Source organism: Penicillium solitum (assembly GCF_028829755.1).
Source record: "Penicillium solitum strain IBT 25940 chromosome Unknown utg000009l_segment0_segment0, whole genome shotgun sequence".
NCBI lineage: Eukaryota > Fungi > Ascomycota > Eurotiomycetes > Eurotiales > Aspergillaceae > Penicillium > Penicillium solitum.
Window position 1 is genome coordinate 996,529 of NW_027072128.1, and position 26,308 is coordinate 1,022,836.

At 49.7% G+C, this 26,308-nt stretch overlaps 11 protein-coding genes across 11 annotated transcripts; 6 read left to right on the top strand and 5 right to left on the bottom strand.

Annotated features, from left to right (window-relative positions):
* Positions 1-784: 784 nt before the first annotated feature.
* N7455_011495 (uncharacterized protein) lies at positions 785-1,293 on the top strand (the record flags this gene model as incomplete). The annotated part of the gene is made up of 2 exons (XM_040954428.2): positions 785-827; positions 917-1,293. 2 exons carry the CDS (start codon positions 785-787, stop codon positions 1,291-1,293), a joined length of 420 nt encoding a protein of 139 aa, XP_040815153.2.
* An 847-nt stretch (positions 1,294-2,140) lies between these two features.
* Positions 2,141-2,410, top strand: N7455_011496 (uncharacterized protein; the record flags this gene model as incomplete). Its single annotated transcript, XM_065606685.1, has 1 exon — positions 2,141-2,410. The coding sequence occupies one exon, from the start codon at positions 2,141-2,143 to the stop codon at positions 2,408-2,410; it is 270 nt and encodes an 89-aa protein (XP_065459851.1).
* Positions 2,411-3,253: 843 nt separating this feature from the next.
* N7455_011497 (DUF1183 domain protein) lies at positions 3,254-4,186 on the top strand (the record flags this gene model as incomplete). Its single annotated transcript, XM_040954480.2, has 1 exon — positions 3,254-4,186. One exon carries the CDS (start codon positions 3,254-3,256, stop codon positions 4,184-4,186), a length of 933 nt encoding a protein of 310 aa, XP_040815276.2.
* A 311-nt stretch (positions 4,187-4,497) lies between these two features.
* On the bottom strand, positions 4,498-6,463 carry N7455_011498 (transcription factor TFIIIB subunit BDP1; the record flags this gene model as incomplete). The annotated part of the gene is made up of 2 exons (XM_040954490.2): positions 4,498-6,377; positions 6,436-6,463. 2 exons carry the CDS (start codon positions 6,461-6,463, stop codon positions 4,498-4,500), a joined length of 1,908 nt encoding a protein of 635 aa, XP_040815199.2.
* Positions 6,464-6,798: 335 nt separating this feature from the next.
* N7455_011499 (E3 ubiquitin-protein ligase BRE1) lies at positions 6,799-9,285 on the top strand (the record flags this gene model as incomplete). Its single annotated transcript, XM_040954454.2, has 6 exons — positions 6,799-6,981; positions 7,072-7,215; positions 7,281-7,332; positions 7,394-7,935; positions 7,991-9,061; positions 9,112-9,285. 6 exons carry the CDS (start codon positions 6,799-6,801, stop codon positions 9,283-9,285), a joined length of 2,166 nt encoding a protein of 721 aa, XP_040815121.2.
* A 471-nt stretch (positions 9,286-9,756) lies between these two features.
* On the bottom strand, positions 9,757-10,775 carry N7455_011500 (urease accessory protein UreF; the record flags this gene model as incomplete). The annotated part of the gene is made up of 2 exons (XM_040954377.2): positions 10,604-10,775; positions 9,757-10,550 (listed from the first exon to the last, which is right to left on the bottom strand). The coding sequence occupies exons 1-2, from the start codon at positions 10,728-10,730 to the stop codon at positions 9,757-9,759; spliced, it is 921 nt and encodes a 306-aa protein (XP_040815269.1). The 5' UTR covers positions 10,731-10,775.
* A 259-nt stretch (positions 10,776-11,034) lies between these two features.
* Positions 11,035-13,253, top strand: N7455_011501 (protein kinase COQ8; the record flags this gene model as incomplete). Its single annotated transcript, XM_040954300.2, has 2 exons — positions 11,035-12,094; positions 12,151-13,253. The coding sequence occupies 2 exons, from the start codon at positions 11,035-11,037 to the stop codon at positions 13,251-13,253; spliced, it is 2,163 nt and encodes a 720-aa protein (XP_040815142.2).
* Positions 13,254-15,914: 2,661 nt separating this feature from the next.
* Positions 15,915-16,529, top strand: N7455_011502 (GrpB family protein; the record flags this gene model as incomplete). The annotated part of the gene is made up of 1 exon (XM_040954392.2): positions 15,915-16,529. The coding sequence occupies one exon, from the start codon at positions 15,915-15,917 to the stop codon at positions 16,527-16,529; it is 615 nt and encodes a 204-aa protein (XP_040815088.2).
* Positions 16,530-16,632: 103 nt separating this feature from the next.
* Positions 16,633-18,515, bottom strand: N7455_011503 (alpha-mannosyltransferase; the record flags this gene model as incomplete). Its single annotated transcript, XM_040954468.2, has 2 exons — positions 16,633-16,776; positions 17,091-18,515. The coding sequence occupies 2 exons, from the start codon at positions 18,513-18,515 to the stop codon at positions 16,633-16,635; spliced, it is 1,569 nt and encodes a 522-aa protein (XP_040815117.2).
* A 405-nt stretch (positions 18,516-18,920) lies between these two features.
* N7455_011504 (uncharacterized protein) lies at positions 18,921-20,219 on the bottom strand (the record flags this gene model as incomplete). The annotated part of the gene is made up of 3 exons (XM_040954351.2): positions 18,921-19,702; positions 19,772-20,130; positions 20,194-20,219. The coding sequence occupies 3 exons, from the start codon at positions 20,217-20,219 to the stop codon at positions 18,921-18,923; spliced, it is 1,167 nt and encodes a 388-aa protein (XP_040815287.2).
* Positions 20,220-21,763: 1,544 nt separating this feature from the next.
* N7455_011505 (ankyrin repeat domain-containing protein) lies at positions 21,764-26,222 on the bottom strand (the record flags this gene model as incomplete). Its single annotated transcript, XM_065606686.1, has 6 exons — positions 21,764-24,125; positions 24,177-24,783; positions 24,836-25,035; positions 25,086-25,495; positions 25,587-26,053; positions 26,111-26,222. 6 exons carry the CDS (start codon positions 26,220-26,222, stop codon positions 21,764-21,766), a joined length of 4,158 nt encoding a protein of 1,385 aa, XP_065459852.1.
* Between the last annotated feature and the right edge of the window lie 86 nt (positions 26,223-26,308).

Genomic DNA, 26,308 nt, shown 5'->3' on the forward strand with positions numbered 1-26,308 from the left:
CAAAACGACAATTAATTAGTAAAACAAACCGATTGGGCCTATTTCTCTATTTATTTCTCTTATGGCCCTCATTTCCTCCCGCTCCGCCCCTCGACAATTCTCGTTTTTGTTCGCTGCTATAAATGGGAGTTGCCAGTGCTTCAATTGCTTTAGAAGCTCTGACTAAATTGCATAACTATTTCATTCAGGTCTGTAATTTTTTAAAAAAAGAAGAAAGAAAACCTATATTACAGTACCTGGTGGATAGAAAGTCTAGTTTCTCTCTATATATCATCGAGCATGTTGGCCTGGAAATAAAGTTTTAGACCAGAATCTGAAGAAACACTACTCATCTGATATTAACAGTCTGTTTACGGTCGCCGGCGAACTATGTTTTGATCTCTTGGTGTTGATATTAATTCTCACGCTCACGATATTGCATGACTCCAACCTATGCTTAGCATCTCTATATATTCCCTTTATATACTAGCTTAGCCTATCATTATAGACAACTAGGTGTGACCAGCTACAATTGCATTGCCAAGTTACTCAAGGAAAGGGTGTCTTGCACTTCCCCTTTTCGTATTCACTGGAGTGAGAGTTAAAAGAAATCAACGTGTAAATCAATATATGGTATGGATGACGTATATATTTCTCTATCTAAAATGGTAAAAATCCGCTGTTTTGACAATCTGTATGGATATGGAGTGATTCAAAGGTGGGGTTCAAAGGAGCCGCATGAGAAATCTCAACAAATCCGGAGTCCCCTTGCAGGCAAGCTACGAAACCTACGACGGCTGAGCGCATGAAGTTGATCAGCACACTCACCCAGGAGCTACCACCGGGCGGTATGACGAATGGCACTCTTCGCCTTGGACTCGCCAAATTTTCTCATTATCCATCCACTCTGCCATCGACACACATTCATTTGAAATAGCGAAGACGGAAGCATCCCCTGGAGACACGACAGATTTTGGTGACTTCGTGAAGGATGAAGAAGAGGAACTTGATCTCGAAGAGCTTGTTGAGCCATGGCATAGGTACGAAACAGAGGATAACGAAAATGCCCTCTATCCCGTTCGCCACGGGGAAGTGCTCAACGAGGGATATCTGCTTGAGCATAAACTTAGCTTTGGTGGTGGCCCAACTGTCTGGATGGCATTCGACCTGCAAGACAAGAGAGGCGTGGCCCTCAAAGTCATGGCCCCAGGGAAATGGGGCGATAATGAAACTCGAATCCAGGATGAGATTATCAAAACGGTACAAGATAATTCTCGCCTGGTTATATATACTGCGACTTTCTTTCTACCCTGAGACGTTAAAAGTTACCGTAGGGTCTTGGTGTTCCCTATGAAAGGACCGTATATCTGCACTCTTACCTTAAAGGAACTCCTGAAGCGTTCCTCGGCCGCTGCCCCACCGAGCAAGCCTCCTCGGCCCGCACCGTCAATCAATCAATCAAAGTTCAATTAACCTGTTGCAGTCTAACTAGTTGCGTATGACTATGCAGGCGCTTCATCCAACTGAAGCAAGAACTCGAAGCCAAACGCCGAGCGGGATCTCTCCCAGAGAGTATATAAAGAGACCCATAAAGAGTGTGGAATCAGCCCATTCCCATAAATCAAACCCATAATGATTGTCATGGAGTGCACCCTCCATCTTCCATCTCTCACTTCTCTCACTTCTCTCACTTCTCTCACTTCTCTCACTTCTCTCACTTCTCTCACTTCTCTCCCTCTCTCTGCTCTCTCTGCTCTCTCCCTACTCTCTCCCCTGCCTCAGTTGCATTTGATGGTGACATTGTCGTGGCCAGTTGTCGAGTGGCATGTTGGCTGTCTTTGGCTGAGTTCTCGTGTCACAGCATCATTGATCGTCATTGGCTAATGCCCATCGTCTTCCACACCTAGATGTTGGAGGAGAACTGTTGGGTGCATGAAGTTGACTACGTAGTGGGTGGCCTGCGGGTTTGACACGATCTTGTCGTAATCCATCTCGTTGATCCCCCCCCCCACAATTGCTCCCACAATTTTGTAACTGCACGGCCCGCACCGTCATCCTCTCCTCCTACAATACCTAGGCCACGCGCACCACCACTGAGATCGATGAAATTGGCGCGCCGACACACCGCGCCCGGAAGACTACGCGGAAGGAGACCGATCCGATGGCGCCTGATCTCACTGCCGCCGAAGCCGATGTGGATGAAGATATGCCCGACCCCGACGACACCCCGCCGTCCTCGGACGAGCCAGGTTCCCCAGACCGCCCACACACCCCACGCGCCGACAGCGTCACAACCCCTCGTCCCCAGGCCGTCGACGCCGCCGTGATTGAACTCAGCGAGCTCCAGGAGCAGGCGGGCAGCCCGTCTTCGGCAGGCAAGGCTAATGCGCACCAGCCCCGCCGATTCTGCTCCGATATCACTGCCTCCTAGGGACACCGCCTCAAGACCATCTCTTCGCGCCAGTATCAGTTGGTCGCCCTCCTAGACCGGGAGTGCACCTGGTGTTTGACCGCGACCCCTATGTGGAACCGGGCGTTAGACTACTGCGGCTACCTTGCGTTGCTATAGAAGGCCCAGTTTATAATCCCGGCCGATAGCCCACAAAAGTTCCCTCCTAGTGTCACGCCCTCCCCGGCTACCGCGAGCGACCCACTAGAGCCGTAGGTCGACCAGCTTCCCCTCGAAGGCAAGCCATACTACCTACTAGATCCCCGCGGTATTTTAATACTAGCCCGGCGTAGCAAACTCTCTACGGCGAACGGGTGTATCGTATGCTCTTTTCGTGAAAAGCCATGCCCGCGATTCATCTTCATTCGTGGTAATTTCTCCCTATTCCACTGCCCGGCAGTTGATCCGACTAGCAGCCCTGATAATGTCATGGTGAGGCTGATTGTAGCTTTGATGTTATTTGTATGATAAAATGTAAATATTACTTTGTTTGAAGACTCTGGCGAATCAAAAAAGAAAAGTCCTACATTGGTAGGGTCTATAGATCATGCAAACAGAGCAAACATAACTATGTAGATTAGGTATTCCACGGTGGTTTGTTCTCCACTTCTGTCCAAGCAAGTTTTAAAGGACACGAAATCCTTAATGTAATCGCCACCTGTTGACTCACAGCATTGGAGCCTAATCACCGAAAATCGACACTAGCCACATCAAGCTCACCACTAACCACAACCTAAGATCAACCTCAACCAATACTCCAGGCACTGCAGACAACAGATCATACACCAGAAGCCAGAGAGCTGTCCAGCTCTCAACCACCCAACCATGCACAGCCTCCCTAAACTGGCACTCACAGCCCTACTCCTCATCTCATCAGCAACGTGCATCTCAAGCTCAAACCCACCAGGCAAAGACGCCATCCTACTATCAAATGTTAAAACCCTAACATTACGCGCCCACCGCATGACAAGCGCACGACGCGTCTCACCAATCCCCCAACTCAGCTGCGCAGGCCCAAAACAAATATGCAACCTCTACCAACCAGAAGTCATGCGCTGCACAAACCAAGGCTACGACTACGATATCGAAGACGTGCAGTGGACATGCACAGCAGACCTACCAGCGGAATTCAAGCTCGGCGCAACAGATGTCATCTGCGAGGGATACCGGAATGCCGATGATAAGTGGGTGGTGAAAGGGAGTTGTGGGGTCGAGTACCGATTACTCTTGACCGAGGCTGGGGAGAAGAGGTTTGGGAAGAAAGGCGGTGGTTCCGAGTGGGATTGGAATGAGAACCGGCCCAAGACGGGTGTTCAGAAGTTCATGGAGGTGCTTGGGGATTTGATATTCTTCGGGTTCATTGTTGCTGTTTTCATTCTGATCTTGTGGCCTTTGTTGGCGCAATGTTTCGGGTGGGGGAATCGGCGAGGTAGGGGTGCGGGGCCGGCGCCGGGGTGGGGCGGTGGTGGTGGTGGAGGTGGAGGGGGTGGAAATGATCCTCCGCCTCCGTACAGCAGTTTCGATCCTTACAAATCTGCTAGCCACCAGCAGGGATGGAGACCTGGTTTCTGGACTGGTATGCTAGGTGGTGGTGCGGCGGGTTATCAGATGGGGAGACGAGCTGGTAGTGGATCGCGCGGCGGAATGCCAATGGGTAGGTCTGGTGGATATGACCCAGGTGAAGGTAGCTCGCGCTCGCCGCCGCAGTTTTCGTCTACGACTGCTAGTACTGGGTTCGGGTCGACCAAACGTAGGTGATCTCATATCTGTCTTCGCTTATCATTTGCTACCGACTTTGAGGGAAAAGAGATACCAGAAGACAGCGAAAAATGTGCTCGAGAAAAAAAATAAAATAAAGGAACCAACAGCTCGCTAACCCGCGGCTGTAACTTCTTGGCTATTATGAGACTAGGACATGTACAATGGGAGAAATGTTATGAAGTAACAAATCAATTAGCAAATAATAGCCTGGAACTCCGGGCTTGATCAATGTGTATCCTGTAATCCCACACTTAAAACGCCGTAACCCATAACCTTCGCTTCATAAGATTTCTATTAGAATCCCCGACTTAAGCCATGGGAAAGTCATCGATCGATCCCAGAACCTCCTCTGTTCCGCCTCCCTGGTTCTTCAGGCCCGCCTTCTTGCGCGACTTCTTAACAACGGTCTTGTCGTTCTTGTCATCCTTGGAATCACCGCCAGTTGGGTTGCGCAGCATGTCCTCTTGCATCTCCTTCTCCTTAGCGTGCTGGCTTTCGATGCGCTTCTTTTCATCGTCAAGTTCTTGCTGGACAATCTTGGGATCATCGTAGACGGTGTTTGTCATCTCTGAGTAGGTTGCAATGTCCATGGCCTCAGTCGGGCCCATCAGGGTTTCCTTGATTCGTTGCGGATCACGGCGCTCTTCGTTATTGAACTTCAACTTGATCTGGCGACGAGACCGACCCGGGAACATTTTGCTGATAACCATGAAGTCTGTACCGAAGATGCGGAGCCCGCGGTAAAACAAATCTGTCATCTCTTCGTCCCATGTTTCGGTCTTTGTACGCTTGCCGTACGAGGCCTGATTTATCTTCCGAGTGAACGAACTTTCCACCACATCTTCGAGGTCACCGGCGGCTCGGGCCGCATCGGCGTGACGATCGACCTGCAGGGACGTATTATCGAGCACGATCTCGCCGTTAACGATTCGCATAATGGGGCCACTTTGGGGTTTCCAATCGATCGGTTTTTCGGAGTTCTCCGATTCGGGTTCAGTTTGCTTGACAGGTGTTCCTGTTCCTGGGCCAGGAGTTCCGCCTTGCTTCTTTCGTTCTTCTTCCGCCTGATCAATCTTGCGTAGCTCCGTCTCGCGCTTGGACTTCTTTCCGGTTCTCAGATCTTTGCAAAGCTCGGACATCTTCACAACATTCGGCAAGATTTCAACTGTCTCTGCGCCTTCCGGGGTGGGTTCGCGCTTCTTCCGGGTGCGCTTTGGCTTTTCGCTACCCTCAGCATCCGAGGTACCGGCCTTTGAGTACTTTCGTTTCTTTGGCTTTGTTGGATCCGGAGTCGAAAGGTTGGATCCACTGGGCGTTGCGCTTGAGTCTTCGATGGTAGGCACAATTGACTGGGAGCCTCGACGGCTTGCCGCTGCGGATACGGACTTCTTTCGAGCCGGGACCGGAGTAGCTGTAGTTGACAAAGTTCGAGCGCGCTTTGCTGGTCGACCCTCGACGGGAGCAGTTTGTTCAGTTTCAGGTTGAGATGGTGGTAGAGCTTCGTTCGAATCGACAAGGTTTTCGGCGGCCCGCGCTGTTTCAATCCTGGCGTATTCTAAAAGAGCCGTCTCTGGTCCATGGTCCTCGGAGGATGGAGGCTGAACCTCACTAGTGGAGACATTGGCGGGAGATCGTGTGGGTTGGGTTGAAGGAGGGGTGGGCGGAGCGGTCAAGACAGGTGCAGGTTGCGCGACGGAGATAGAGGCTTTCCGTTTCTGTGGCAGAGGAATCGCAGCCGGCTTGGGGATCGGAGTTGGCTTTGCGATTGGAGTTGGCTTGGGGATCGGAGTCGGCTTTGCGATTGGAGTTGGCTTTGAGATCGCAATCGGCTTGGGGATCGGAGTCGGCTTGGCGATAGGTGGGGCGTTAGGTGTAGCGGTAGGTGTGACGATCTGGGTGGTAGGGGCAGTGATAGGAGTAGCGATCGGGGGAGTAACTCCATTATTCAAAGCAATGGGTGTTTGTTCCGTGGTGGGGGCAGCGACTGCGGGTGAGACTTCTGTGACTGCCGGTGGTTCCGGCTCTACAGCCACAGAAGGGATCGGAGCAGCATCAGCTACATCTTTAGCTTTGTCTTCCTGGACAGGCTCGGCTGGCGACTGTTGAACAACACTAGGTCGTCTCGCGGGCGCGGCGGCAGGCGCACGACGGATAGGCGCCTTCGGGGCGAATTTCTTGCCGGTTTTATCTGACAAACACACAGTCAGAGATTGCACAGTTATGCTTTTCACTGAGATAATACTCACTGATTGCAGAACTGGAAAAGGACTTCATGGCTGCCCATTGCTGTAAGGTGTGGATTGATGAAGATCGTAAAAAGTTCCAGGCCGGGGAAGTGGGTGAGAATCACGTGACGGCACTAGCGGACGCTAAACCTCGTTGAAAATCCTCCTGTCTTCAACTCCTCGATCTCTGCCATCCCACCCCTTCTATCGTCTGCTCGCCCACCCTTTATTTACTTCCACTTTTTTCGCTTTCTTTTACTCGTTATTTGATCTTCTACCGGACTTTCCTTCGACAGGATTGGACACAGTTTCGAGATCTGCGTCTGGCTGACTGACGGACGGTCCGGTGGTGATAATAGCCCTCCCATGCCAGTTTAGCCACTGATGCCGGCCGTCGAACCCCCCGTCGCGTCTTCAGAACCCGGTCCTGTCAAGATGGAAGACCGGAAGAGGCCCGCTGCGGACAACAATGACTCCGCTCCGCCGTTGAAGAAACAGGCCACCGGTGTTAACGGTGGTAGCAAGCCTCATCCAGATGCCGATATGCCATGGAAGGATGATTTGGAGGTAAGTTTGTATTTTGGAATGCGTCCGCGATCTGGACGTTCGATTTTGGTCCCCTGTTGGATATGAGCTAATCGGAGCCTTTTGCGATAGCGATTTCAAAAAGAAGCGATTTTGCGCCAGATGCAAGAGTATAAGCGAGAGAAATCCTCACTGGAATCACGTTTGAGTCAGATGTCAAAGGCTGCCACGTTTCACAATGATCATCTCCGTATTATCGATTTGTGGTTCAAACAGGTGAGTTTTCGCTTCTTTGTACCGACTTCGCAAGAATCCGGGAGCAAAGACTAATTCCAGGACAGTTAATTGATGAAGTGAAATTACTACTCGGATCATCGCCAGCAGAAGGCCAAGGTCAGTACCATCTTCCTGCCCCACCTCACACCCACTATTCCAATATTAACAACATTGGCAGAAAACTCCTTTAAAAGCTCCTTGCAGTTTGAAGACGTTGAAGAGTTCGAGACGCATCTGAAATCGCGGTCGGAGGATATTCGCGCAATAATTTCTCAAATTCAGTCCACGTCTAATGATGCGCCTACCGATGTTTCAGAGGTACAAAGTCGCCTTGCAAAGAAGTTGGCCGAGGAAAAAGTAACGATCGCCGAGCTTGAAAAAACCCTAGCCGAAAAGCAACAGTTGGAGGAAAGCCTGGAGGAAGCCTCGCTGCGGTATCTGGTGGCCGAAAAGAAACTTGACCGCGCGAAGAGTCTGACTGTTGCAAAGCTGGAAAAGCAGCAGTCTATGGGCATCCAACGACCCGGGGAAACGGCACAATCGAAGCGCGAAGAATCGTCCCCGGCAAATGGAGGAACCCCGGCAGGAGACCGCAACCCCGAGTTGGAAGAAGCCAATAACAAACTCACTGCAATTTCGGAGAAACAGAAGGAGCAGGTCCGGAAACTGGAAGCCGAAAATGCCAGCCTGCTAGGCCAAATCACCGAAATCAAAGTCAAGGTTGGATCCACCCCGTCGTTACATTGTCGTTTTGTCGCTCACATCGGGATCCCAGTCTTCAAAGTTCACCGATGACGATTACGCCCACACTGATTTATTCAAACACCTTCGATCACAATACGACGATGTAGTTAAGCGAATCAACCACCTGGAAGCGACAAATGTTCAACTTCGTGAGGAAGCAGAGAAATACCGCTCGGAAAGAACCGCATACAAGATCCAGGTGGAAGATGAAACACAAAGTACGATTGCCGAGAAAGAAGCCCAGTTGATGAGGGCTGAAACGGATCTTGCTCGCATACGAAATGCCCGCGACGAACTTTTGGCCGACCAGCAGATGCGAAAGGCCGCGCAAGATCAGAAGAAGACTTCCAGTCTGAAACTGCAAGAACTAGCAGACGCTAGAGAGGCTCGCATCACAGCATTAGAGTCGGAAAGTCAAAGATTGCGACTGCAGATTGAGGGCTCCAAGTCCGACGACAATATTAACGATATGCCGCTGGAAGAGCTTCGCGCCAAGTACACCAGCCTGGAACGCCAGTACTCCATGCTCAACACCGAGTTGACATCGATGCAGACGGCCTACACCAAGTTTGCTACTCTCGCATCGCAGAAAGTTACTGACTTTGGGGCTATGGAAGAGAAGGTTGCACGGCTGACGGCGGAGAAGTCTAAAGCGGATCAGAAGTTCTTTGCTGCAATGAAAAGCAAAGAAGCAGGTGATGTCGAAGTCCGAACGCTTAGAATGCAAAGCTCCAAGACGTCAGATATTGTGGCCCAGCTGAAGGAATCCGAATCAACCACCCGGTCCTTGGTGTCTAATATGGATAAGCAAGCCAGTGAGACGAAGGAGGCGTTGAATGCAGCCCTGGGCAAGCACCGCGCCATTCAGCAGCAGCTGACCGAGAGCAACATCCTCATGGAAGGCTTGAAACACCAGGTTGCCGAGCTCAAGGGTCTTTCAGTATCCAAGGACTCGACACTGGGAAGCACAACTTCTGCTTTGCGACAAGCCGAGACAGAGGTCGCTGGCTTGAAACAGTCGCTTTCAGATACCAAGAAGAGTCTGGACAACTGGAAGAACAAGAGTCTTGGCAATTCGTCCTCGGAATATGAAATGTTGCGGGTATGTTGAATTCCCACATTTGTCAATGAACCCAAGCTAACCTCGTTTAGACACTTGCATTGTGCACGGTCTGTCGTCGCAATTTCAAAAACACTGCGATCAAAACATGTGGCCATGTATTCTGCAAAGATTGCGTCGAAGAGCGTCTTACGTCTCGCTCCCGCAAGTGCCCTAACTGCGGTAAATCCTTCGGAAGCAACGACCACATGCATATTACCCTCTGATCGACCTTCAAATATCCTGTATTATATCTTCCTTTCGATGGTTTCCTCTTTACGTCTATCTCTTTTTAGTGTGTCACATCCGGACAGGTTCATGGTGTGGTGTTTTTTGTGTGGTTTAGCAGGTCTGGTTTGGGCCGGCGTTTGACGAGTTATGCACGCTTAGCCCTAACTCGGGGCATGTTTTATTTATCTCCCTTTTCCTCTTTTTTTCCATTACAAACCAAAGCAATGGTGGGTTTCTCAAGGCGCAGGGGCGTCGTTCTTCATCCTCTCCGGACGAGAGACCGGCGCACACTGATTTTCCTCAAGAGGCTGAGCTATTCTAGATTTCTGTGTCATGTAGGACTACCGTGTACGGAGCAAACCCAAAAGTACAAAGCAACATGACGAATGCAATGTGAGGATTTTTCATGCCCCATGACTTCCATGTTTTTCATTATGAAGGTTCTTGACTCTTAATTCTTAATATTCTCATGAGTTAAAGATCCGACTATACAACAACTCATGTCTCCCAACCCAAAGATCCAGTGCAGGAACAACCTGCCCAGCCTGTTCAACAGGCGTATTCCACTCCCGCGCAATGCGCTTCATCATCGTATCCTGCAACGCCTGACTAGCCAACACATTCTGCGCCTGGTAAGGGCCCATGACACCCGCTCTGACAGCCGCACTAAGCACAGCCTTAGCATGGTTCATAACAAAGACATATGCGGTCTGCTGCAAGTCCAGACCCATGGCCCGACAGACGACACCCCACAGCGGGGCAAAATGGCCCTTAGGGCCAAGGTCCTCATCCTCCTCGAGACATGACTTCAACGCATCGGACAAATCATCAATGGCAGCAACGGCGGCTGCGGTTTCCCCCAAAGCTGGGTTCTCGGGCCCAGCAAAGCTGACTCTGAATGCGCGCTCCCAGACGCCGATCAGCGCACGGCCTTGCGCAATGCTTGCGCGTTGTGCGACGATGCACGGCGTTGATGCGTCAAGGTCGTTGTCTAGTGTGTCGAGGGTTGAGGGGTCTCGGTGCCCGGCTAGCACGTAGGGGAGGGATGTGCTTGCAATTGAGGCGATGGAGAGCTTGAGGAAGCGGTGGAAGGAGGTTATTGGAGCTGTGCGGGAAGGTTTGTTGTGCGCTAGGTAGGACTCTAGTCCGCTGGAGTAGGCGAAAGATCCTAGTGGGAGGGCGGAGTCTGAGAGGAGGAGGAGGGCGTGAAGAGATGTGCGGGTCGAGGTGGTGAGTTTGTTATTATTGGTATTATATTGTTCTAGGAATGGGTTAGCTAGAGGTATGCGACATTGGAGGTATATAATTGCCTACCTTTAACGGCCCATGAGGAGGGTGGGCTGGGGTATTCGGAGGCTGCTAGCTGGGCACGCGCATCTTGCAGTTGCGACTCAAGGAGTGTGACCTCGGCTTCAAGCTCTTGAGTGTCTTTGAGGATCATAATGTAGTTATCAAATATGTGGTAGAGGGATAATATATGTAGTTTGTATAAAATACAGATTTAATATGTGAAAACTAATGTAGCATCTGAACCGGAGGATATCGAGGGCGGTCTTATAGAAGCAGCTCGCCGATCGGCAAAAAAGAAAAGTGGGCGGAGACCGCCGCACAACTCCGACTGCTCCCTATCAGCTTGACTGTTTCACATTATTAACTGTTCCTAGACCGGACATTTATTACTATCTCGCTGATCTTTTTTTTACCCTATTTTCCCCGCGTCATGAACTAAAGTCATCTCCACAACCATGTCAGGCAAGCGTCTGCTCGACGCCCTCCAATTCCTCAATGTGTCCAAAACGGTCGCAGCCAAACACCTGGCCATCCGGCAACGCCAGCTAGATGTCTACACGCGCACATCCTCCCTGACCAAGGGTATCAAGGCCCAAACAGAAGGCCTGATTTTGACCGCTCAAGCCGCCGCAGCATTGGCACGCCGATTTGACGAACCTTCGCCACCACCTTCGCCGAGCCCGGCAGACTTCCCCGACAAGTCGACATCGGCCGATAAGCCGCCCACCAGCACTGCAACGTCGCCACCACCCGACCTCGCCCGCAAACTGCAACGTCAAGCAGAATCGCAGATCCCGGCTTCGACGGCAACATACAGCGGGGATGAGAAACCGAGCGCTCTGGATGTGAGCAAGCAGCAGGATGTCTTCTATGAGCCATCGCTTCGGTCGGAGCCAGATCTCTCGAGCCTGCCGAGAGTGAAGGTACCCAAGGTCGCGGGCGACGCTCAAGTTGGTAATGATGGATTAAACGCGGATGTCTTCCACTCGTCTATTGAAGCGAGTAAACCTGCTCCGGTCGAACAGGAGATGTCCGAGGAGATGATCCAGGGTCTTTTCCATAGCCCGAGAGTGTCGCGCATGATCTCCGGACAGCCACCACCAAGAAGGGACTGGAAGCTGGCCGCGAAGCCTCGGCAGTCGGTCCAGGATGTCCCTAAGCCCGTCTCCCCGGTGACTCCAAAATCCGAGGCACAGGAGATGGAGGAGCTTGCGGCCAGCGTCGCCGAAGAGGTGGTGCCCAGTGACAAGACCGTCAGCGAGGCCAAGGAGCAACAAGTGTACCAAATGCTGGAGTCGCGTGTGCCGTCCTCTCGACTGGGCAGATTGTGGCAGTACGGTGGTCTGGCGACCTCAATGGCATTTGGGGCTGTCGGGGAAGGTTTCCGGCGAGCCACTGGCAGCCAAGACAATGGCTCGATTATGTTCAGTGCTGGTAACATGGAACGAATGGTAGCTAAGCTGTCAAAAATGCGCGGCGCGGCTCTGAAGCTGGGACAGATGCTGAGCATCCAAGGTACGTTCCATCGCCTAGCTCACTAGTATCTCCAACGCCCAAACTAATTCCTCTAGACTCCAACATGCTCCCCGAACCAATCCAGCAAGTCCTCCAACGCGTGCAAGATCGCGCTGACTACATGCCCGCCTGGCAGCGCGACAAAGTCCTTACCGACAACCTCGGACCCAACTGGCGCGACCTGTACACCTCCTTCAACGAGATCCCTATGGCAGCAGCCTCAATCGGCCAAGTTCACTCAGCCGTCCTAAAAAGCACCGGCCAACCTGTCGCCGTAAAAATCCAATACCCAGGCGTCGCCGATTCAATCGACAGCGACCTAAACAACCTCTCCATTCTTCTAACAGCCTCCCGCCTCCTCCCAAAGGGTCTGTACCTTGATAAGACAATCGCGAACGCGCGCACCGAACTAGCCTGGGAGTGCGACTACATCCGCGAAGCCGAAGGCGCGAACCGCTTCCGCGAGCTCCTAGCCGACGACCCAGTCTTCATCGTCCCGGAGATAATCGCCCACGCCTCGGGCAAACAAGTCCTAACAATGGAAATGCTCGACGGCATAGCCGTGACCAAAGTAACCGACTTCACGCAAACCCAACGCGACTGGATCGGCACCCAAATAATGCGCCTCTGCCTCCGCGAGATCGCCGAATTCCACTACATGCAAACGGACCCGAACTGGACAAACTTCCTATACAACGCCTCAACGAACAAGCTCGAACTTCTCGACTTCGGCGCCTCCCGCGCCTACCCGGAAGACTTCATCACAACGTACGTGCGCACACTAATCGCCGCCTCCCGCAACGACCGCCAAACCTGCCACGACCTATCCATCGAGTTGGGATACCTGACTGGTATGGAATCGCAGGCGATGGTCGATGCGCACGTGAGCTCGATCACGACAATCGCAGAGCCGTTCATGCTTTCCTCGCCTGAGCTATATGACTTCAGTAACCAGACGATCACGGACCGCGTGCGCGCGCTGATTCCGATTATGATTCGGGAACGGCTGGCGCCGCCGCCTGAGGAGACGTACTCGTTGCATCGGAAGTTGAGCGGGGCTTTCTTGCTTTGTGCTAGACTTGGTAGCTCGGTGCCTTGTAAGGCTTTGTTTATTGAGGCTGTTGAGGCGGCGCGGAAGAAGGGGTTGAAGGTCGAGTAGAAGAATTGTGGATGTGGCTATGTACTATTATAGACTATGTAGACTATGTATACTGTATATTATATATTGAGGACACGATGTTTGGATTCTTTTTTTGTTTTATATACGTATCTGGCTTGTTATTCAACGGGGTTCTCTGTTGGCCGCATTATAAAATTAAACTCGCCCTAAGTCGTGCCAAGAGCGCCTCCCGGGGATTCCCAGATTACCGGGACCGACCTGGGGGGGCATGGATCCACACGGCCCAACTAACACAAGGTGGGTTTTGTCTCTCTATGATCTCTGATGTATTTGTCTACCTCCATAGCTTCTAAATATTTAATCATATACAAATTAAACCATAGGTATAGAATTTAGCAGTCTGAGCTTTGCCAATTGTTTAAATCTTTTATAAATATATATATCTTGTTGACCTTGGCTGAACGTGTTGAATTAGGTGCATAGAGATTGTTGTATTGATTTTGGAAAGCTACGATGTAGGAAAGGATCCCTGCCGGACTGCGTTTCCACAGTGAAATCTCACTTCCGGCGGCAGGTTCTTAGTAAGATATCCTCCAGGCAAGTCGGTGGAACTTCGCCTTGGGACAAGAGACCTGAACTACCGCCCTTGTTTTGTTTTGTTTACGCCTTGTGAAATGCAACGAAAAGCTTTAATACAATAAACCATCTATAAAAATGTATGTAATCCATTTGTAGCTATGATTGTTATAAAGCCTTTGGGTATAGCAAGGGAGAGGGAAAGAAGACAGAGTGCATTCAACCTTTTGCTCCTGGCATGGAGGCAACATCATCGGCCCTCACCGGCGTATTGAGATTCCCTGACGCTCCATATGCCTCTGAGGGGACAAGAATCATATGGTGTCACGCAGAAAACATTTCGGCTGCATTAGGATTTTGTATTGACGATTTCATAGAAACGAAAGATTGTAAGAACAAAGGGTTTCGACCGACCAGTCTTTTGTGACAGCGGCTTCAAAAACGGACAGAGGACTTATAGATGGTATTCTTGTATCCATCGAGGGTGAGTGCCGAATCAGTGACTCATATTCGTGGTCTGTCCATTGGGGATCATCTCGGCTTAGACCTGGGCCCAAGTTGATCCACCTCGTAATGACTAGAGCTAGATCATATTCATTGCACTCAATAAGTTGAAGCTTGTAATCTGTGTTGCACACGTTGAAAGTCGCATAATCTATTGGTTTGTTTCCGGCAGTATAGGATAGGACCATCTGCCTAATCGAGCCTAAGAATCCCTACGACAAGTGTACGCAAATACAAGAGGGTCGACGGGGGACAAACGACGTTCCACCAGAGGAAAGTAGATACGGCTGGTTGTGAGAAAGTAGCATGATATTTTGAATCCGTAGGCATAGGTTAGGAAGCTCGGACTGAGTAGATCGTCCTAGATATTCTCCTCCTAAATATTACGTTTCATCTGAGAATATCGGTAGGTTGGGGTTTCCAGTAACCCTTGGGGTGTTAACAAGTCTGAGTATGTGGATGAGCACGAAATCCTTTCTCTACCAGGATATATCTGTGCTTCAAGTGAGAATAATGTAACCGAGTCATCGTATTCTTGCTGATAGCGATTCGGTAGAAATACCCAAATTTGGACCATAGTAGAACCGTCTCATAGCAAGTTGAATGTAGAAGAAGTAGAAAATGTAGTTAGTGCGAGACAACCCATGTATTATTATAGCATGGTTATGCTTATCCACACAACGAATGGCGTTAACCCATCCATACGGTGAATTCAATACCGTAGAGCATTGTGGCCCGTCAAATTTGTGCAAAACAAAACAACAGTGGCCAACGACGTATTCGGGTAAATCATGCTGAAGTCTGCGAAGGATTTGTACTTTATCGATTCCGATAGGCAATCGGAGCTTCTTCCTTTGACGTTCGAGGACCTTAAAAAGTCGGGAATTGGACAATGAAAGACAGTTGATGTCTTCGTAGGATAGTACGTCTGATATTAATAACAAAATCTCCACGAGGAGACCATCCAACGAGTGTTTTTGTTCCTCGTCGATGCAGTAGAAGATAGCTTCGCGAATAGGTTCGACGACTTGCATGGTGACAAGCGGGAGTCTTTGATTGAGTAAAACTTCACGGTGGAACTGAAAAATGAGGATTGTCAACGGAGATGGGCAGACTTGGATATTGGTTATAGAGCAATAGGTCAAGATTACGGAGTGGAAGTATGTGACTGAAAATAACCTTGGAAGGTAGTTGCTATTTCCTATTTAAGCATAGTAGACTCCTCCCGTCGCTGTATCCATGGATAAATAGGTGTGGGGACATCTATAAATCCGCTCTGATGACCACCTGGGCAGTCAGTTGGATCCAAGCTACAGTGCCACCATCTACACTTTCGAGAAAATCAATCTCGAAACATACTAGTCTATATTAGGAATAGACCCGGAATGTCAATACAATAATACGCTGCTCTGTCTTAGCTATAGTAATGCAAACAATGCAAACCCCAGAGCCTCAAGAGGGCAGAATCTCACTCAAAATCTCACTCCCTCTGCCACTTCCCATGTCCAAGTGAAAGCCACCCAGAGACCAAATCAGTATATACCGCTCCATCTATTCAAATCTCTAATCCCCTTCCCCTTCTCCACCGTCAGCTTAGAACCAACTGCCATCATTCCCACTATGCCCGTTACAGTCGCGCAGATTCTCGCGCCGTACGAGTACAAACCGGAGCAAGTAGAACGGGTAGCCCAACGAACGGTACAACCCCCCATTACTATAGTTGAGCCGAACCCAGAATGGCCGCAACGGTTCGAAGAAGTCAAAGCCCGGATCCAAAAGTCCATCGGGCCCTTGGTCCTGGAAGTCACTCATTCCGGCTCTACCGGTGTCCCTGGCCTACCAGCTAAGGACGTTATCGATGTTGATCTGACAATAAAAGACGCTACGGATGAAGCATCCTATGTGAAGCCTCTGGAAGAGGCAGGGTTTCGGTTCCTCTTGCGCGAGCCGCTGTGGCACCAGCACCGGTTCTTTGTGGAGGATTGGCCTGGAGCCTACCATGTCAATCTCCACGTGTGGGGCCCCGACTCGCCTGAAGCTACCCGCCATCGTATCTTTCGTGATTGGTTGCTCAAAACACCTTCGGATCTGGAACTATATGCAAAAGTGAAACGCGAAGCGGCGGAACAAGCAGCTATAGCTGGGGATTCGATGATGGATTATACGCTACGGAAAGACGAAACGATTCATGAGATTCTAGCACGAGCGTTCCGTGATTTAGGCTATATTGAATGAGACTGAAGAGGTGGTTTAATTGGCTATTGTAATCAAAGATGGGTATTGAAGAAATTCAATAATTCAAAAGGTGATTTGGAAGTCATGATTACCACTTGTGATGTCAACTCATATCTCTTTCGAAGGTGCAATGGCCTTTAAGTAGATACATGAAATTCATATGAAGGAAGTAGAAATCAGTGGGTGAGCACTGTCTTCGAACTCCTTTTAGAAGAGCATTATCTCCTTGTTGTATAGTATTGCTGCTCTTGAATGGGAAGAATAACCTTCCCTCTGCCAGAAGTTATTGCTGCGACGAGGCAACTCTAACCGCAGCTCTATTGAAGGGAGATGCGAGCCGGAGTGCAAGATGTGAGCGCATTAGTTTATGGCTATGCCACCATTACCTTGCACAAGGCAGCAAAGGCAAGCAAAGCCAGCAACCGGAAGTAATATAAGGTTTTGGCTCTAGCGAATATGCATATAAAAATCAAGAATAGCAGTATAGCAGGGTATACTTCAATTCTCCATGCCACATGCCGGGCCGGCAGCTCGAACATACAATCAATCCGCCCCAAAGACAGCAACCCAGTACTCCTTGGCTGCGTCACAAATCCCCTCATACTCAACCCAACTCTGAAACTTATCCTCAAGCTCACAAGCCGTCCAACGAATCTCTTCCCAAAATCCCTTTTCGACATCAACCTTGCTATTGAACCCGCGCACAACATCCACCGGCAACATCCAAGCCCGCGTATAATCCCCCTCATCCGTAAACGCAGGATTTACCTCATGGAGGTCAAAGATCGTAGCAGGGTTGAACTTGGGGAAGTTAGCGTGGATGAAGAAAACTCCTGGCGCGGGTGCATGATCGCCTCTAACACGCCATATACCGCGGCTAGTCAGTTCGAAGTCCTGCACTGGATCGAACTGCGCCATTGCGGAGCCGGCTATGCCACTGCGTGTTTCGTGACCGAGGGCGCATATGGACTCGCTGACTTGGTAGAAGGATTCATTCATGGCTGTTGCAGCTGCGATAAAGGTCTCCTTGTCGCCTTCACCTGCGGCGCCTTGTGAGAGAAGAGGGTAGTAGTGTGAGGGCCCGTGGTAGTTGTAGTAAGTGGTTAGGAGGAGGGAGCGGAGATGTGACCTTTTGGAGAGGAGGACTTCTCCTGATTCTGTTGATTGGCGCAGCTCCATTGGCGGGGGTGGGTAGTTTGCGATTTCGTAGAAGAATGGGGAGACAGAGGAGGCCCAGAAGTCGGGCCAGGTGACCATTCCCTTTGAGAGGAAGGGCTCAGTCGTGAAGAGATGTTCTGGTTTCTCGAGGGGGAAGGCGTCTGCGTCTAGGAAGAGAATTTCTTCGAAGGACGAGAAAAGCATTGCGAAGGGCTTGAATTGGTATTTTTGGATTCGGGCTGGGGCGGCGATGAGAATGCGAGATAGAACTATGCATCGCGCGTTTAAAGAGGGTAGGACTACATCGCATATGTAGCCTTCGTACTCTTCTTCGTCAGAGAGGAACACTTCCATCGGGAGTTTGGAGCCGGTTCGGCGGAGCATGCGGAGGGATATCAGTAGCACTGGGAGGTAGGTGCCCCCTGCTGTTGAGACTATGCCCTTTGTGCCGGGGAGGTAGGGGAGCTCGGGTGGGGAGTCGGTGATTGCATTGACGAACCCAGCATGAGCTTCCTTTATGGTTATAACGTCTTCCTCCGGGACGTCGAGGATATCTGGGCGCGGTGGTGGACTGTGGGCATTAAATCCTTCTGTGGGCGCCTTCTCATATTCGACGATAGGATCTGTGTCCGGTGTATATTTCTCTAGCAGCGCGTGGAACTCCTGCCAAAATTGGCGATGTGAGGGTGTCAGGTCTGAAGTGGTGGCCCGAGACGAGAGATTGGGGATGTAGGCTTGGAACTGGGCCAATATTGCCCAGAGTAGAAAGGCAGCGAGTGTCAAGGCTGCCAACAGCGTTCGTACGCGCAGAAAGGATCGCGGGATCATCGTGGAATGTCTCGGAGGTTACTGTTTACTCCACAGAAGCTTGATCGGATAAGATCGACGATATGACGTCGATGGTCAGGTACCCGGGGACCCGTACGGTGAACAATCGAGCTATTGCAAGTCATATATAAAGAAAGGCAAGGTCAATAAAGGCTTGGAACTTTTAGAATGTAAGCTGGGAAGGTTATCCCTTAATTGCACAGACCCCTTTGAGGTAGACCGAGGCTTTTCACATACGCACTATATAGCTCGTAGGAATCATGGTTAGTCGTCAGCTGCTTATTGAGGTATGTGTGAGACTTATGGAGATGTTGTCTAAAGCCAGGCATCTGAGAGAAAAAATAACAGCTCATTCAATAGCTCATGGAACAGCAGCTGTATACTATATTGCCCGGCATATCAACTTCAAATCTGATACGTGAAAGCCGGGAATCCCTGTGCCGGCACATGTCTAACCTCCTCCCTCAAAGTCTTCAGCTCTTTATCCTTCTCCGCACTTTCTGCCTTCAACTCCTCATTCTTCTGAGTAAGATACTCAACCCTGTTCAATGCCATTGTAATGGTGGACAGCTTCCTCGCAAGCTTATGCGACAAATCGATCATAAACTCTCCTCCCTCTGTGATAAGTTCGTCCAAATCTTCGCCAACCAATGTGGTGTATCGCAGTGCCACGAACTGAGATAACAAGTTCCTTGCATCGTCAACCACACTCGTCGTCTTATAGATGAGTCGGATTGCATCCACCAAGTACGGGAACAGGACCTTGTCTGTTTTCTCCAGGGCAACAAGCACCTGAGCCAGACGGTTTAGAGCGAATTGCTCCAATTTGTCAAATTCGAGCTGACGTGCGAAGGAATAGACTTTGGCGTGGAGATAAATCTCGGCGGCGTTGTTTCCTTCAGTTTCTTGTTCTGGCTCTTCTTGGTCTTGGTCTTGCTTTTCGTTGCCGGTGACCTTTTGCGTCGAGGCCTGCTCCGTGGCCAAAGTGACCCCATCACAATATTCCAGCGGAGTGAGGGGTCGGTTATTTAGGTCGAGCTCTGATAAAGCCTCGGATGGTGGTGAATCTGGGGCTATGGGTGACTCTGCAACTGGTGACAGTGACCTTGCACGGGCAGGAAATATTGGAGATGGTGAGTGTCGCCATGAAGGTTCTGACCGTGGACTGTCAGGTGGTGATGTTGGTTCTGCATTGGTTGATTTGATATTAGCTTCCCATTTATTTTTGATTGAGATCTAAGATGGGAGTTTATTACCGTTTTCTTCATCTGCCTCTTCCGGCTCATCTACTACTGCCTCTTGTTCTTGTTCTTCTTCTTCTTCCTCTTCTCCATCTTGCGCTGGGGCCTCTTCCCCCGCATCACCCTCATCTTCTTCAACTGCCACGGAGGTCGCTTGGGGTGCCTGATAGCCTGCAGTATAAAGGAAGCTCAACACGCAATCAATTGTTTGCTCGTCAAAACCGCTCCAATCAATCGCCTCCTCGTATTCGTCAGTTGACGCCTTCAGTCTGGCATCGAATGCGGGGTGGACCTCGAGTGTTCCACGGTGGACGTAGTAAACGGATTCCTCACTACCCACAACGATCTTGACTGGGGGCTTTGCGAAGATCGACCTGTCTGATGGTTAGCGATAGTCGGCGAGGTTATGAATACACCGTGATCCTGTGGGCATATACTTAAGTGTTTTCGAGTCGGATGACATGGTCAAAAATAACGAGCCGGTAAACGAGAAGTATAGACAGATGAACAACGATTCTGGAGAAAGTTAAAAGATCAGGATATAATATTATGATATTTAAGTAGGAACTCCCAGAGACCACCCCTCATGATAAAACAAGCCAAGTACTTGGCGAGGAGGTGCTTTTGACAATGCAGTGAGACCCAATCTATTTTAAAAGTAGGGCGACCTCTAGCAGGCCTATACGTGGGCTGACTAGGCTGTTGCATTTCTCTACATATGTACACAGTAAAACAACATATATACATCACATCTGTATTTATGTGGCCAAGGCTATACTGATTGCAAAACATCCAAGTACCTACAAATAATGCTTCTTTCCAGCTGTCGGTGAGCTCAACATAATATTCGGGACTAGGCAATATCTTTGTCGTGATATAGGAAGGACAAGAAAAAAGATTATTTTGTATTTACCTTGGCATTCATCCGGTCTGGCCTGACAATTTCACAAGATCCTGCCCATAGCATTTTATGATAGAGAAATACATATATGTCCTTTTATTATCCGGAACCCCATTTGTATTAATCACTTGATCAGAAGTCCTATAAAGACTCTAGGCCAAGGCCAACCAGCCCTTTTCTTTTTTTTCTCTTCCCTCTCTATCCTTAGTATTTTGAATGGAATGCACTATTTTTATCAAAGAGCTGGCTGGTGACACCTATACTTAAAAGCTCTATCACTCGTGCACAAATATTGCGCGATCCCCCTATTCTAGCGTTGGCTACCGCTTTTTTTAAGAGATTAAAAAAAGGAGAGGAGGATTCCCAGCAGTACATGACCCAGATGACCATCCGACCACGAACTTTGGTTCCAAGGGGAATCGAACCCAGGCCTGTGCCTCGTTAATATGGCAACCGTGCAAGTTTGTCTTTGCTCTTAACTACTGCGCTACCCGGGTTATTGCCTGGCATAATCTTAACTTTATATAAATCCCCCTGGCCCCACTATAGGTTTCTGTACCATGGAACAAACGTGGGTCTCCGAACACCAACTCTAACCTTATATGTGGAAGATCTGCCCGGAGGCTTATATATAGATTCACTAGTCGGCTAAACCTATCTACATATATTCAAGAGTAATAGAAGCAATAGTCGTTAAGTGCGCCACAATGGTCGGAGCCCTATACTCTAAGACATCTTACGTCACCGAAACAAAACATCGCCATTTTCAAACACCCATGGGCGAATTAATTGATTGCATAAGCAAATGGCTCTGTAAGCTCCAAAGCAAACAGGAGATAAATCAGATGTTCTATTATAACTATGTGTTGGAAATGCTAGAAAGATCCTCGACTACTGCAATTGTAGGCTTCTTCCTCAGATGGGAAAATCCAACACTACGTCAAACTTTAGACCGATCAGAGCTTATTGAATGGCAGGATTCCCACTTTTGTGTTATTCTAGCGAAGCGAAAGCCCTACTGGAGTTTTCTAGACTTTTGTTGCCCCCGTGGTAAAGCGCTCCTGTAGTTTCAACTCGACGACACGAAGATCGCGTCGGCCTAATGCTCAACAAGTACCTCCATGATAACTCTCTCTCAGGGAATTGGCAATAGAAAGCGCAACGCTCAAATCGGCCCCTTCCTCGATAAGGCGGTTAACGATCTCTGTCTCTCTTCTCAAAACGGCAGCGGTGGGAGCGCTCCCGTAGTCTACACTCGTGAGGTTCTTGTCGGCCCCATTCTCGATGAGGAGGTTAACGATCTCATTCTCTCCATTAGAAACGGCAGCGACGAGGGCGCTTCCATAGCCTCCACTCGTGAGGTTCACATCTGCCCCATTCTCGATAAGGAGGTTAACGATCTCTTTCTCTCCATTAAAAGCGGCAGCGACGAGGGCGCTTCCATAGCCTCCACTCGTGAGGTTCACGTCGGCCCCATTCTCGATAAGGATGTTAATGATCTTTTCATATCCTCGACAAGCGGCAGCGGCAAGAGCGCTCCCGTAGCCTCCATCCGTGAGGTTTACGTCGGCCCCATTCTCGATAAGGATGTTAACGATCATTTCATATCCTCGACAAGCGGCAGCGGCAAGAGCACCCCCGAAGTGTCCACTCGTAAGGTTCACGTCGGCGCCATTCTCGATAAGGAGGTTAACGATCTCTTTCTCTCCTCGACAAGCGGCAGCGGCAAGAGCGCTCCCGTAGTCTCCACTCGACAACGTAAGGTTCACGTCGGCCCCATTCTCAATAAGGAGGTTAACGATCTCTTTCTCTCCTCGACAAGCGGCAGCGGCAAGAGCGCTCCCGAAGTTTCCACTTAGTAATAGAAGATTCACGTCGGCGCCATTCTCGATAAGGAGGTTAACGACCTCATTCTCTCTATTAGAAACGGCAGCGGCGAGGGCGCTCCCGTAGTCTCCACTCGACAACGTAAGGTTCACGTCGGCCCCATTCTCAATAAGGAGGTTAACGATCTCTTTCTCTCCACTATGAGCGGCAGCGGCGAGGGCGCTCCCGTATTCTCCACTCGACAACGTAAGGTTCGCGTCGGCGCCATTCTTGACGAGAAGGTTAACGATCTCTTTATATCCCTGAGAAGCGGCAGCGGCGAGAGCGCTTCCGAAGTTTCCACTTAGTAATAGAAGATTCACGTCGGCCCCATTATCGATAAGGAGGTTAACGATATCTTTATCTCCTTCCCAAGCGGTAGCAGCGAGAGCGCTCCCGAAGTTTCCATTTAGTAATAGAAGATTCACATCGGCCCCATTATCGATAAGGAGGTTAACGGTCTCTTTATTTCCCTGAGAAGCGGCAGCGGCGAGAGCGCTCCCATAGCCTCTGACCAGCAACGTAAGGCTCGCGTCGGCCCCATTCTCAATAAGGAGGTTAAAAATCTCTACCCGTCCTCCACAAGCAGCAGCAGCAAGAGCGCTCCCATAACGGTTTTCAGGCAACACGAGGTTTATTTCTATTCCTCGGTTTATAAGTGTCTCACAGATAGCTTTGCAACCTGCCTTGATAGCAAGCACCAAGAGGGTGTCGCTATATCCATTGGTTTGTGAAACAGTGAACTCTGCGTTGTCCCACCAGTCCTGTAAAAGGATGTAGAACGGGAAGCGGCACATAGCGCAGATTGTGACCTCTTCTGGAGAGATATCCGCCTCTTCGATGTGGCCGAACCGGAACTTGCCCCTCTCACGCAAAAAGCTCGACGGTGGGCTGCGAAGTGCGGAGCCAAGTCTACGATACCAGGCGCGGTATTGAAAACTGCTCTCGCTGGGAGAACCAAGAAAAGTCTTCAAAAGCTTCGCTAACAGAGAGTCTACTTCTTGTCCTTCTTTGGCGATTAGATCTTCGTATGTTGCAACGTGAATCACCCAGTGATGTCGCACATATATTTCAAATGGATGAACGGGACCAAGTTTTTTCATGTTGTGCTTGTCGCCTGAGCTTTTTATATTGCCTTCGTAGGTCGGGTTCCCATAAGTCTCAATCATAAACTTGAGACACACTTTGGCAGCATTACAATGAGCCTGCCGAAGGCTCCAGTGGTTGACTTCAAAATATTCCACCACTGAGAGGTGGGAGAACCTCCAAACCTTTCTCTGAGAGTCAAAGACAAGTAGGTTGTTGCATAGAGACAGTAAGCTTGATTTGGTGACCTTGTTTTCAAAGTTGACGGAGTTTTCGTTAGGATCAATGCAAATTGCGGACAATAGCCCATCGCTGCTGGGAGGTGTACAGGCACTCATCACCCACTTGCACGCGCGATCCACGAGCACCTTCGAATGCTGAAATTCGGCGATCTTTCTGTATATCTCATCGTATGCTTCTTTGAGTCCAATCGGAAGTCTCCCAAGCCTATCCTGGATGTCTCGTTCAGTTGGCAATTCAAGCACCTGTTTAATTTGTAGGTACGCCCACTGGAACCTGCCTTGTATCAGCTAAATCTTTAAATATTCTCAACTAAGTGGAACTTACATTCCCTGACTGCCTTCACGGACAGTTCTGACGATGTCGCTCCGCAGTGATTGAGATATCGGCCCCCAGTGTCTAGGCTTGTCTATTTCAGCATTGACAAATTTCTCAATGTCATCTTGATTGTTTATTGCGTGGATCTCAATGCTCTTCCCAGAGAACTGCGTCTTGATATATTCGTCGGGCCGGCTTGAGATGAAGACCTTGAGCGGCCGATCAGATTTGGATACCAACTCCCGTATCACATCGATGAGCTGCCAGCGCGAGTGCTCATAGCATTCGTCCAGGGCATCAATGATGATGGAGGTCTGAGAGTACCCATTTACCGATTCTAGTAGTTGAGTCTTACATGCCTCGAGGCCAAGGTGAGATCCCTGACGTCTTGCTTTATCGCTGACGACCTGGAGACTTTTTCGTATATGTCCAGTACTTCCAACAGCGGTTGAGAGTTGGCGAACGCAGCTTTGAAGGATGGAAAGTGGGTCTCTTCGTTCCTCTTCATTCCGATTGCAATAAAAATATGCGAAACCCGCATCGGGTGATAAGCTTTTAAGTAGACCCTGGACATGGTCAATAACCTTGGAAGTGAGGTATGTTTTCCCGGCTCCCACTAGAAAGGTTAGCGTTACAGAAGTCAAAAATAATGACTGTCGTGCGCTTACTCGAGCCTTGGAGCCACATAACTGCCGATGACTGATAGTCCCTCCATTCAGAAAAGTCTTCATCTTGTAGCAACCACTCACATGTGCCGTGAGTTCGAGATTCCGCTTTAAAAGTGTGATGTTTTCCATATGATATCGGCGAGATCCATTCTAGAAGCTCGCGCTCGTCCTTGGAGCTAATTCGTTCTAGAACCAAATCTCTGCAGACATTATTAGCATTGACTCCCTTAAAAGTGATTTCATCACTTACACCTGGTATCGAGTGGTAGGGATCTCCGCTGCGAGGTTAAGAAGCTCTCTGAGATCGGATCTGCTTGATAGATCACAAGCCTTTCCACAGTCGTCTGCAGCTTGCAGTAACTGCTTTTCACTTCCAGAGAGCTTGTCCATATGACTTCGCGTATTTTCGAGCTTGAATACAGCATCTATCTTGACCTTGCTCCGCTGGCGTCTTACGATGAAGACAAGGAATGACTGTAATCCAGCGTAAGTTTGGACAATGGATGCGCTCAGTTTACCCAAGGCGTCTTCCGGCGGGCGGAGAGCGGGATCTGGAGCCATGTATAATTGCTGGTACATGTCGCATCGTACGAGGAGCGAAGCGACCTCGGTTATTCCAGTGAGAATAAACCCTTTTAATTCGCGGTCTGCGGTCAAAATCTAAAGAATTCAGCTTTATTGTCGGAACAAATAGGTTATCCGAGGTCCGTATTGTCCACATACAACACACTCGAACCAATGGTCTACTTACCACAATAACAGATCGAACAGCAGCCCACGGCAAGGCAGCATGAACAGGGTCAAAGCTGACAACGACATCTCCGACGGAAAGAAATTTGTTCAACACCGATAAGAATTTGTCAATAGATCTCGTTCTGTCGTGATGCTCGCTCTTCGATGCCACATCCAGTTTCTTTTGAATGTCGTCTACCAAACCTTTCCTGTCGGTGTCGTCGCGGTTCAAATCACCTAGCAACGCCTCCACATCACGTCTTTCTTCCTCCTTCAATGACTCTAGGGCTTCAGTCCACAGGTCGTAGGTGTCGGCATATGGCTTAACCTGGCTCGATTGTTTGGATGCTTGATCGTTTGTAGATTCGTGCGGCACTTGGGCCTGAGAACCGGATTTGGGGCTTCGCTGGGCAGAGGGCGCCGAAGGAGTCTCGGCATCGCCGGGTGCCGTCAATGCTTTGGTTTCAGCCGTGACTTGGCTATGGACTAGAACATATCAGTTTGGGTGACAGGATAGCAAATCTACGGTCTAAAACTTCGTACCGGTGGAATGTCCCGCACTGGAACCTTTGATTGCGAGACTGCCCTCAGGTTGCCTGGGACCATTTCCGTCACGGTTTCGGCGCCAGATACCACAACATAATATTGAGGACATCGCTTCATTTGATATTGATACTTCGAGAGATCAAAATTGTCACATTCAAAGGGAGAATCAAAGCGATGCATAGGGGAGGCTGAGGT